The 12,590-nt window shown below is 41.5% G+C and overlaps 1 protein-coding gene across 1 annotated transcript in view; it reads right to left on the reverse strand.

Moving 5' to 3' along the window:
• The window catches only part of tsnare1 (T-SNARE Domain Containing 1), a 619,881-nt gene that overhangs the window by 184,812 nt on the left and 422,479 nt on the right, over positions 1-12,590 (reverse strand). Inside the window, exon 8 of the mRNA XM_067978551.1 lies at positions 3,604-3,792. Coding sequence (XP_067834652.1) covers positions 3,604-3,792 — 189 coding nt within the window. The remainder of the gene's footprint in view (positions 1-3,603; positions 3,793-12,590) is intronic.

Consider the following 12,590-nt stretch of genomic DNA (forward strand, 5'->3'; position numbering starts at 1 on the left):
CCACTTGCCTGGATGAGTGCAGCTCCAACAACACTCAAGAAGCTCGACACCATCCAGGACAAAGCAGCCCGCTTGATTGGCATCCCATCCACCATCCTAAACATTCACTCCCTTCATCACCTGCGCTTAGTGGCTGCGGTGTGTACCATCCACAGGATGCACTGCGGCAACTCGCCAAGGCTTCTTCGACAGCACCTCCCAAACCCGCGACCTCTACCACCTGGAAGGACAAGGGCAGCAGGCGCATGGGAACAACACCACCTGCACGTTTCCCTCCCTTAGGAACTCCCTTCCTAACAGCACTGTGGGAGAACCTTCACCACACGGACTGCAGCGGTTCAAGAAGGCGGCTCACCACCACCTTCTCAAGGGCAATTGGGGATGGGCAATAAATGCCGGCCTTGCCAGCGACGCCCACATCCCATGAACAAATTTTTTTAAAATTACCTTGTCTCGCTTAGCTTAGATTATATTCCGGTTGGGTTTTTCCTGTGCAACATTTTTAAATATTTAAATAGTAAATGCTGACGATGTCATTTGGAAGAATAGGTTAGGAGGGACTTAGTGAGGCTGACAGTGCAAATAAAAAAGAATTTAACACTTCCACAGTTAAAAGTGGCAAGATTACTGAATTATTAACTATAGACTGCAAGGTATGCTGTGCAATACTATTGTACAAGCACTTAATGTATTAACTTCACCTTTCTGCTATTTTAGTGGAGAAATAAACCTGTCTATGTTAAAATACTGGACAGAGGAATCTGGTATAAACACAATGATAATACATGCAGTGTAATTTTCAGGCTGACATTTTCGCTGAAGTTAATTAAATCCCTGACACTACTGGGTTGAATAACTTCTCCAATACAATTTTCTCCCTCATATCATCAGTATTCACTGTTTAGACCAAAATACTGAAGGAAATAGTAGATCAGCTATGAGAAAAGTACAGTAATCATAATTTTTTGGGAATGATTTTTGAACAGCCCCAATAGTTAACAGATTGAGTTAATGAGCTTGTCATTTTAAGTCATTCTTCTGAGGAATTTTTGATTTGAACCAGAATTTATTCCTTTATTATTGAGGTAAAGATCTATAGTGCAAGAGGACACTATCAAGCTTGAAAAGAATCGACAAAGTAAACCAAGTAGCATTGATTAGGTGACATCAAGCTTGTAGATTGGAGGAAGAGGGGAGGACTGAGTGAGCTAAAGACTTCCTTAGTTTTAAGGTCCTAGGAAAGAGTGAGTTAGAGTATGAGACACTGTGATGATTCTTGTTTTCAAAATAGTGAGAATGCAGAGGCAAAAGAATGTTTAGGATGACAAGTTTGGAGTTAACATGATTATGATAGCAAAGTTCATAGGAGCAATCGGTACAGTAAATAAAGAACTTGGATTTATGTAGCACCTTTCATGACCTCAGGATGTCCCAAAGTGCTTTACAGCCAATGATGTACTTTTGAAGTGGAATGACTGCTGTAATGTTGGGAAGAGCAGCAGCTAATTTGCGCTTGGCAAGGATCCACAACCAGCAAAGATATAATGGCCAGATAATCTGTTTTTGGTGGCGTTGGTTAAGGAATAAATGCTGGCGAGGACACTGGGAGAACTCTTCAATTCGCAGAGTGCCACAAAATCTTTTAAGATCGAGATGGCAGACAGTGCCTCGGTTTAATGCCTCATCCAAATGTCTCTTATAGTAGTATATAAAATTGAGAGAGGAGAGAGAGAGAGAGAGGATGGTGACAGGCTGAAATAACAGAACGATGCTTTACACCAAAAGCACTCTGAATTTTAGAATTAGAAAAAAATAAATTATAATAGTTTCTTCCTAATACTTATCCAGGCTATAGTCAAGGATACTTAGGGAAGAATTGTTTGTGTGCTCTGTGCAGTGACATTGTAAACATGGTTATAAAGAGCGTTTATTTTACCACACATAACGCACAGAGGAAATACACTACGTCTCTTCTAATCACTGTTAGAGTTTTGTTACCAAGCCATGCAGCATCACAGCCAATGACTCTTCAGTATTTAAATGGTTCTGTCAAATGCCCAAGAGCTACTTTATCAACATGAACCAAGACTTTTTCCCCATAATTTCCTCTTGATTTGAGATTTCCATTCAGTGGTCCTAGATATACAACTACATTACCAGAAAAGCTGCTAAACATAGGACGCATCAATATCTCAGTTCCTAACAGCACAACAGAAGAAACCAAATGACAATTCCAATCACTTCCATATAATTGTAGAAGAATAGATTAATTAAATTAGTATTTCTCTTGAGGAGTCCCAAAGCTGTATTATAGGGTCACTTTAGAGCCTTTATAAAGGCAGGAACAAAGTATAAAGAAAACCCCATCTAAAGTATATAATACTTGTTTAATAGCCATATTGTACTGTGTGTACTGTATGAAAAATACACCCAGTCATGAGGTAACCATAATCCATTATTTTGCTGCTTGTGATTTTGTTTGATTATGCATCTGTGAAGCGCCTTGGGACGTTTTATTACTTAAAGGCGCTATATAAATGCAAGTTGTTGTTGTGAGTTAATTGGTCAGCTTCCCGTCTATAAATATTTATAAAGTTACACTGCTGTCCACAACATCTATCAGTTCATGATGCCACATGCCTATTTATTTGACTCCCACAGGCCATTCTGGCTTCCTCATTATGTTGTCACACAAAAATAATTGACTTTCTGTGCATTTTTCAAAAAAGCCTTGAGTCTCACTATATGTGATGATAGTCTGTACGTTATGAGCTGGGGAGAGTGACACTATATTTGGATTCTTGCCATAAAATTTTGTCACTAGATAATCCTTGTAGCTTATAACAATTTTTATATAGTATTTAGGGATCTTACAAACAAATTCTAGGAAATTCTATTGAAGGGCAGCTTTGACCTGCCTGAAGTGCCTGGAAATTTCTCAAATGTGAACCACATACTGAAGGGAAAATTTTAACTGGGAGTGGGATTCGGGTGGGTGGGGGGAGGGGTCGGCGCCAAACCCGCCTGATGTCGGCAGCATGAGGCCCGGGTGATTTTCACACTTGGGCCTTATCTGCCTGCTGCTGGTTGGACACCCGCCCAAAACGGGTTCAAAGCGACAGCTGACCGGCAGGGTGGGAGCAGGGTTCAAGGGGCAAGAGGTTGCCGGCGCCAAAGAAACGTTCGTCGTTAAGAAGACAAGTCGCGAGGAGGGGTTTTCGGGGGGATCTTGCCGAAGGGAAGGGGGTGAGTTCGAAGAGCAGGTTAAAATCAGGATTGGCGTGAAGTCGACAGGAAATCTGCGAGAAAGTCACCCAGGGCATTTTAATTATACATCCATCCAGTTTCTGCCGGGTGGGTAGGGTTCAAATCACCCTGAGAATCTGAATTTTTTAATGGATGTCTGTGTCTCCCGGCTGACCTCTGTGTCTCAGGATGTGAAGGTCATTATTGTGTCCAGTGATCATTCAATAACAGCATAGCAAATATCAAAACCCAAGCCATCATCCCACTTCCTGCTCTACCTCGGGTTGGACATGGCAATGACAATTGTTGAATGCAAATCCTGCAATAGGAAACTGTGTCTCAGATGCGATCGCTCACCTCAATCTGTAATATTGCTTCCTCTCTTTCTTTTACGGATTCCACTTCATCCTCTGTGACCTCCGAAAGGAAAGCTTGGCTCTGAGCCTGAGCCGGATCCAGAGCTTCACCCGCAGTCTGCCATTTGCTGAACCCTCTGCCAAGGAACTCGTCCTCATCACTTACGTCTGTAAAGGGATTCTTGGCAATCTGCAATAAGGAGAATTCCACGTCGTCTTTTAGTTCCAGACTTAAATAATGACAGAGCCTTGCAATAAATACTTACTATTGCCATAATGACAAGCCAAAACCTTCACAATAGCATACATTGCATCGCTCATCAATATAGTAAGTTATTTATTAGCTGTTGTTACAGGTTTCAGGTCTACCTTGGTTAGTTTCTTGGGTACAGCAATGCTGGATACTTCCGTATGCATTCCAAGCACCTTACGTTCAAGAGGGTGCCCATACTGAAAAGATCTATTTATACGATAGCATAACCTAGGGGTGTAACAATAATGGCCTCTTGCACATCCCTGATTTTATCGCTCCACCCGTGGCAGTCGTCCCTTCAGCTGCCTAGGCACTAAGCTCTGGAATTCCCATTGTAAACTTTTTTGTCTTTCACTCCTCCTTTAAGACGCTCCTGAAAACCTGTCTCTTTGACCAAGCTGTCCTAATATCTCTATGTGGCTCGGAGTCAAATTTTGTCAGATAACGCTCCTGTGAAGGGCCTTGGGACATTTTACTATGTTAAAGGCGCTATATAAATGCAAGTTGTTGTTGTTGATGAACTGGATATTGTGTCTTTCTCCAATCTGTTTGAAGGTGCACTGAAACACTAACTGAGGCAAGTCCAGAGATGAACTGTTAAGCTGCTTTATTTTACAGACAGCAAGGGAAGGTACAGAGTAACCATCAAAGAAATCCCATTTACTTCAGTTAATCCCCTTGAAAAATGGGGAAAAATAATAAACCATGCGCCCCGTCCCTTTCATGAGCTGACTTACGTACCTTTGGCTTACCTTTCTTTCTCGATAACTGCTAACTGCAAAAATTGACGACTTTGTATTTTAGATTCCAACGCCAGGCTCCAGGCCTAGCACCTCACAATCTCTGCCTATGTACAACCTGCCTGCCTATGTATCCCTTTGTCCTTTTCTCTGTCTTCCCAGCCAGTAGAGGGCTGTGATGCTGACTTACTCTCGGTTAATGATTTCCCAGTCGGCCTGTCAATAAAAAAATAGACAGCTCCCACTTTCCTCCCACCTTGTGTTTCGATTATAAAGAAAATATCACCTACTGGTCTCAAAATGAATGGGGGCCATTCTGGCTAATGAGCCTGGCATAAGACAATTGATCCTCAATATATGAGTTTGAAAAAAAACTGAGAGCTGTGACATTCCACAAACTCACTCGTCTGTCTTTAAAGCACAGCTTCAATGCCTGTAGAATCATAGAATCATGATACAGCACAGGAGGTGGTCATTTGGCCCTGTGTCAGCTCTTTGAAAGAGCTATCCAATTAGCCCCACTCCCCTACCCTATCCCTATAACCCTGCAAATCTTTCCTTTCCAAATATTTATCCAATTCGCTTTTGAAAGTTATTATTGAATATTAATAATAGTGCAGGCTATGTTTTTTTTAAACAAAGCTGTGCAATTCACTTATACATGACTCAATCCCAAAATCCTTTCTCTGAAGAAAATAAGGTAAAAAATCCAAAAACATGGCAGTTGTGCAACTAACCACAACTTGCTAGTGTCAAAAAGATGAATGGAGGTTGTTTTGCACTGCAAAGGCGGTAGGGTGAATTCTATGATTCCCTTTTCCCAGTAGGGCACTGCTTTCGCAGGGAGCATGCGTTGGAGCATAAAGCCAAAGGTTTTGTAGGTCCATCTTTGACCCGTGCTCCCTTCAAGTACATTGCAGATTTAACCCTTATAAACTCCATTTGACAAAAGGTATCAACTACAAGTTGCGATCTGGAATGCACTGCCTGAAAGGGTGATGGAAACAGATTCAATAGTATCTTTCAAAAGGGAACTGGATGAAGACTTGAAAAGGAGAAATTTGCAGGACTATGGAGAAACAGCAAGAGATTGGGGCTACTTAGATAGCTCTTTCAAAGAGCCAGCACAGGCTCGATGGGCCCAAAGGCCTCCTTCTGTGCTGTATGATTCTATGAAATAGTTTCTGATGCTAGCAGATTTTCCCGGTTGGGTGTAAATAATGTTTAACTCCATGCAAAGGCCTAAGAGGGGTTGTTCTTTACTGAATGTGACTTACAATGAAATTGACAGTTATCTAATCTACACAAATTTAACAGATGAAAATGCAGATTTCACTTTCAAAAACAAAATTGTTTGGGAGCTTTTATAGATCAGACAGAATTGATCAAGCAATGTAACAAAACAGAATGACAAACAGTTTATCATATATACAAAAAACCTCCAAAAATCACCGCAGAACGGTGGTCATTTTGATAGTGATGTCACATTCCATTGTCAACCACAGGAGGAAGGGGAGAAGTGGGGCAGGGAAAGAATGCCAGATTGCTTAAAAGGGGCTCGATGCAGTCCAGATCCTGGGAGAGAGGTGGCAAAATGACCTCTCAGTGTCGCATGCCTATTTTAACATAGATGTGGAGATGCCGGTGATGGACTGGGGTGGACAAATGTAAGGAATCTTACAACACCAGGTTATAGTCCAACAAATTTATTTTAAAATCACAAGCTTTCGGAGATTATCTCATTCGTCAGATGAATATTTTAACATAGGAATTGCTAGATGAAAAAATGACCAAGGTCCATCTAGTTCACCTTCTAACACCCTGGTAGTCCAACGATACAATGAGAATGGAGTTGTTGACTAATCATAGCAATCAATCTCTACCAATTAGTCTACAACAGTCCCTAGTGGTGGAGAGCTTTGGGAACCAGAGGTCCATAGTTGACTGTTCCTCCCATGCATGCTGCACTTACCACATTACTCATATACTGTATCCCAAAATATTATTTTCTGAAAGCAATCTATCTAATTTGCAATGAATCAATACCAACTGCTTCCACCATATCCCTAGGGAGCCTGTTTTAACATTTGAAGACTGTCACCGTTCTCTGCAGGCCAACTGGATCCATAGAGGAAGTAGTTGTAACAGCAGATTTAATAGAGATTTTTAACATTATCATGGGTTTTGACTGAGTGAAGAGGGAAAGACAATTTTGCAGTTAGCGGGGGTCAATGACAAGGGGTCATTAATTCAAAATTTACACAGAGAGCTGCTGGAGCGTCTCATCTGAACGGTAACGCCTCCGACAGTGCAGCACTCCCTCAGTACTGTGCTGAAGTGTCAGCCTAGATTATGTGCTCAAGGCTCTGGAGTGGGACTTGAACCCACAACATTCTGATACAGAGGTGAGAGTGTTACCACTGCGCCAAGGCTGACATTTCTGCTCTCTGACTTCTTTTTCGTCCCACTGTCTCTCTTGTATTTTTATTTTAACTGTACTTTGTCGTTTATTCTATGTTTTTTGTTTTAAACAAACCCACTATTTTATACACTATAGGGGGTAGAGTTCCACAATTGGGAATTTGCGCAAAAAATGCACTCAAAATTGTGTTTGTCAGGTGACAGTTCAAGTTTCCGATAAAATTTATTTGCATAATCGCAAACGTAAAATCTTCAATGCACCAGCACAACTGGGCTGCAAAATGGAATGTAATCATTTCTCTTTGTTTCTTTCCATTAAAAAGTATTCCTTAAATGTATTTAAAAGTGGTAACCTGGTGTAGTTTTATGAATACAGCTGAAAATGGGTCTATCAACAAAAATAAGCATTTTTAATAAGAGTGTCCAGTCCTTCACCTGTGAGTAACATGATTTAAAATCCCTGAAAATGACTTTGGAAACTATACTGAACCATTTACTAGTTTCATTGGTGTACACTAGTCAGTTTCTTAGTAAATTTATTATTTTTGGTGTGAAAAAACTTTTAAAACGTGACTTTTTGTGCCTGTGTGCCGAAGAAAATGAGCACAATTTGAAGAGCCTTCCCAAACCAGCGCAATCGGCAGAAACTCGCATTGTTGACCTGGGGGCGTGGCCAGTCTTGTGGGCGGAGCCTGATCTGGGTGAAATGAATCATAAACGAGCGTAAAAGATTGTGGAAAACATGAACATAAGTGAGTTACAGCCAAAACCTCAAGTTTAAAATTCCCTTATCTTTTGCATTGGTTCGGCCGATTCCAACCGGATTGTGCTGATACCACTAGTGTTACCAAGTGGAAACTCAACCCCTCGCTGTTTTCTATTGCCTCCTAGGATCTGTGTTTATCCGCTGGGAACTACTTAAAAAAACCTGGCTGAAAACGGTTCCAAAATATTTTTTTCTTACAGCCATTTAAGGCCCAGGTGTCTAAATATTGATAGAGTTTATAACCCGGTCAAATTTTCACACATTCTAAAGCACCACAAGAGGAAGCACAAGATGTGTTACCTCATCACAACACTCTCAATATGATTGCACCCAGACAACACAACTTGCCTCTCATACTCTCACATGGCTTCACAAGTAGAGCTTTTTTTAAAAAAGAGATAGAGAAACCTTATTTGAATTTACTTCAAGCAGTCAGAGGAAAACAAGGGGGCACTGCATGGTGCAGTGAGTTAGCATCTTTTACTGCTAGGATGAAGAAAGTCTCTTTTCTCTTGGAGTTTTATGCAGCTTACATGGAAGGAACGTAACAAGTCTTTGTGGGTGCAGGTCCACAAACAGAAAGCTGAGCATCTTTGACACAAATCGACACTAAGCTATCAGTCTCAGTCAGGAAGACAATAAAGATGGTTAATTTGGAAAATGGGTACACCTGTGACATTGAGGTTAAATCATACTGCTGGATGAAAAAGAGGATGTTTTTCTCTGCACTTGGCCCATTCTATACCTGAGATGGGAGTATTCAATGCTGACACTGGGTACTGAAGAAGCAAAAATATTCTATTTGATTCAATCCTTCTCTTTGAAAACAAAAAATTCCCCCAACACAGGTGATCTTAAATGGAATAAAAAAGGAATCTTTGGCAGAAATGAGAAGCTAGACGGTAAGAGGCCTCACTAAGATGAGGGGCACGAATTTAAAAGGGAAAAACGGGTGGGTTGGGGGGCATTCAAAATCGCAACTATTTTGGACCCGTCCCCAACCTGTCCACTTCCAGTTTTCATCGGGAAGGGACGAGGGGTGGGCGACCAATCCGCTCCCAGGAGCCGGGTTGGTGATTAAAACCATTCAAGCAGGCTGTGTGCCTCCATTTTTCCAGAGTTTCCAATTTCAACTCCTGGGGGCCAGGTTCCCGGGCTTTCTCTTTTACGCCACGTAAGGCCCGAAACTTGTGGGCTCAGAGGAGTAGGAGTGCTGCCCCTAGGCCCAACAAGCCTATCTGCAGCGACACCCCAACGATCGCGGACACCCGTGATGATCCCCAATTCTCCCCTCCATAACGGTCACGGACCCTCGATCATGACAACCCCCCTCGAGGATGACCCCCAATCATGACAACCCCCCCCACTCTGTGGATGACTCCCAATCCCTCCCCCCATGATTGATTCCCGCTCCCGTGACCTCCATGCCCACTGGTGCCCCCCCGTGTCCCCCCCCCCCCCATCCATACAAATAAGGCTTACCTGAACACGTCCTCTCCCTGACTTGTCTCCCGTCCGACTGAGACCAGCCTGTCAATCAGGCCGGTCAGTCGGACGGCAAACCGACAGAATTAGAAACCAGCATCATAACACAATTAGAAACCAGCACTTCCTTGGGGAGCTGGGAATTTCCATCACTGATTCAGAGGATTGAATTTCTAGTACTATATTTTGTTGCCAGCCTTCTTAGCATCTTAAAGAAAGGGGTCTTAAGAAAGGAAATGAAAGGTCAGTGGACAATTAAGGTACCGATCTATTTAATTGGGTCATGAACAATTAAAGGTCTGACCCTATAAATTCTCTAAGGAACATGCCACATTTACCTCCCTGAAAATAGTCAATTAAATACAAAATACAATTATTTTGGCTCCAGAGCGTTTGTCACATGTGTCTTGTTAGGACACATGGGTAGAAAAGGGTTATTACGTAGTTTAAGGAACAGCAGAAGTTGTATTCATGCATTTGCCTTCTCTACTGGAAGTCTAAAGTGGGCCTCCCAAGGCAGATAACACTTACGTGCTTATCATGCTTCAGATCTTGAGAGAAACCATGCTTAACTGAAGCATAGTCTGGTGACCTCAGGAAAGGGAGATAAGGCGTCTGAGAAAGTGGAGAGGAAGACGTTTGAGAAATGGGGTCATCTTCACCCATGTCAATCAATAGAAGTATTGTAAAATGACCCATTACTCATGTACTCTGTAGTTTAGAGGTGCCATGTGAACAAGACATGATCTGGTTGTGCTGAGCTTATTGTATCTGGGCATTCAAATAAAAAATTAAAGGTATAAAAAGTAGCAAATTGTAATAAAAATTTGGATTCAAATATTTTGATCAACCTGAATATGGAGCTCAGAACTTTAACACATTGAATCCCACAATCATCAGCTGTGACTGTAAGTATTATATGATTAAGTGTATGCTTAAGTATTATTGCATGTCCTATATACTTAATGAACGCTTAACCTTAACGTTTCTAGAACCTTATTGATTATGATGAATAGATAAATCATCGAATCATAAATAAATGTATCTAACAGTCTATACTTCAAGAAACATGGTAAATTAATAGGAAAATTCAATTAAGTACAGCTTCTTTGTATCTTGTCCCAGCACAACTTGCCAATGTGGAACTGTGATTGGATAACTTACACACCCAAACGGTTTGGACCACAGATCAATTGGATATTTCAAATATATATTGTTTTTAAATTGATTCTGTATGCTACATGAGCTACCTGAATGGCTCAGTGGTTAAATACATTGCCAGATGTGGTACTGAATGGATGGCTCAGGGTTTGGTCCCTCATCTTGTTTGGGTTAGCTAAACAGGGTCAGGGCAGCAGTAATGGTGCCATAAGGCCCTGGACTATGGAGAGGAAAAAAAAATCAACCATGTTTATGATTCATAATTGCTATCCAGAGATTCCCTCTGGGACGTGTGTGTGTGTGTGTGTGTGTGTGTGTGTGTGGATGGATGGATGGATGTTGGGCAAGGATATGATTGAAATCAGCAGTGATACTCAATATATATACTCTATACTCAAATAGTCTACTGACACTCATCAAGGTGGCAACCTTTTAAGGTATTAGAGGCTTGTTGGCAGTTGTGGAACCATTCACCAGCATGAAACAGTCCCTTTAGGAGAGGAAGAGTCAGATTTGGGATGGGGGAAGATAGTTTTACGACTGTATACATTTAGTTCATTATTTCTGGTGTTGAACTAATTTAATTGCTGCTTATGGTAGCACGCTGATCAATTACTGCTACAACTATATAGATGGACTGAAAAGACAATCCTACTTCTGATCTGAAGTCATTGGACAGTGTACTTTTGAGGACATACAAGTGTTAAAACAAGAGGAACAATGAGGTCTATGACAAGAGGGCAAGCAGTCCCTCTATGGCTCAATTGGTGTAAATGCACTGCCCAATTTGGAACTGACCCAAGCAGGACCAAGCGGTATTAGCTTGGATCCATGGCATATTAAGAGTTTGCTGATTCTAGCTGGGGTGGTGATATAAGCGTAGTAATTATTCTCAGAACGTGGGGAGGGGGAAATTTAGTCAGGTGTCCCAGTCCTAATGGCTACCCAAGGTTGGAAAATGTGCATCTGTAATGCCTACATTTTTTTTTCCATGGTTGAACAAAATATCCACACTCACTCCCTGTTGAGGCTTAGACACGAAAAATGGCTAGTTGGCAGAGGTACCAGAGCCAACTGGCTGAAGAACCGTCCTCCAGCAAAAGGCGGTGTGTTCAGGAAAGGAAGCGGGGAGAAAAGAGTGCAAAGGAGCTAAATCTGTTGCCACTGGAAAGATGATGACCAAGAAAGACAAGGGCTGGGAATTTCCTCAAAGCTGCTCCCGCTCCACTGCTGTAACTTCACCGGAAGTGTGGCGGAAATGGAGTCTCCTCCACATATCTGGTGAAGTTATGGCCGCAGAGTGGGAGCGGCTCAGTTTGTGGCTAAGTTTATTGAATTTGTCGTGAATTATGTAATTTTTTTAATATGTTTGTTATGTTATGAACAGTTCAATATCTCATCCATCTTTCAGATGAGATGTTAAGCCGAGGCCCCGTCTGCCCTCTCAGGTGGACATAAAGGATCCCATGGTATTTTTTGAAGAACAACAGGGGAGTTCTGCCGGTGCCCTGTCCAATATTTATCATTCAACCAACCTCATTAAACAAGAATATCTGGTCATTTATATCATTGCTGGTTATAGGACCTTGCTGTGCACAAACTGGCTGCCTATATTTCCTTACATTACAACAACGACTACTTCAAAACTACTTAATTGGCTGTGAAATGTGTTGGGACATCCTGAGGTCATGAAAGACAATAAATAAGTGCAAGTTCTTTCTTTTTTTACAAATCTAGTTTTTAGTACTGTGTTGGGTTACTGGTGAAACAAAAACAGCTGGAAGGGTTTTCAAAAACACTTTTAAGCATTTTCATTGGTTTTCCTCCTGCTCCTTGCTATTGATAGCTGCTTGAAAGTGCTTGTTTTTAATTCCTAGTTTTATAAATTCCGGTTTGGTAGTTCCCACTCCCATTACTAGCTGTTCATTGGTAGGAATGTACACGTTTAGTTGTGATTTGTCGATGTTTCATGAATACAACAGTCTAACCCAAATGAGTGCAGATGTGACACAGAAATTTGCATGCAAGAAAAGGAGACACTTGAAGCTTGACATCTGAGGTATCTGCATTAAAAACTTAAAGAAGAATTTAAAAGCATATGGAAAATAAAGTGGAAAAATGGGATTCATTCGGGGGCAAAGCAGTAAAATGGGTCTGTAAAA

Source organism: Heptranchias perlo, chromosome 3 (assembly GCF_035084215.1).
Source record: "Heptranchias perlo isolate sHepPer1 chromosome 3, sHepPer1.hap1, whole genome shotgun sequence".
NCBI lineage: Eukaryota > Metazoa > Chordata > Chondrichthyes > Hexanchiformes > Hexanchidae > Heptranchias > Heptranchias perlo.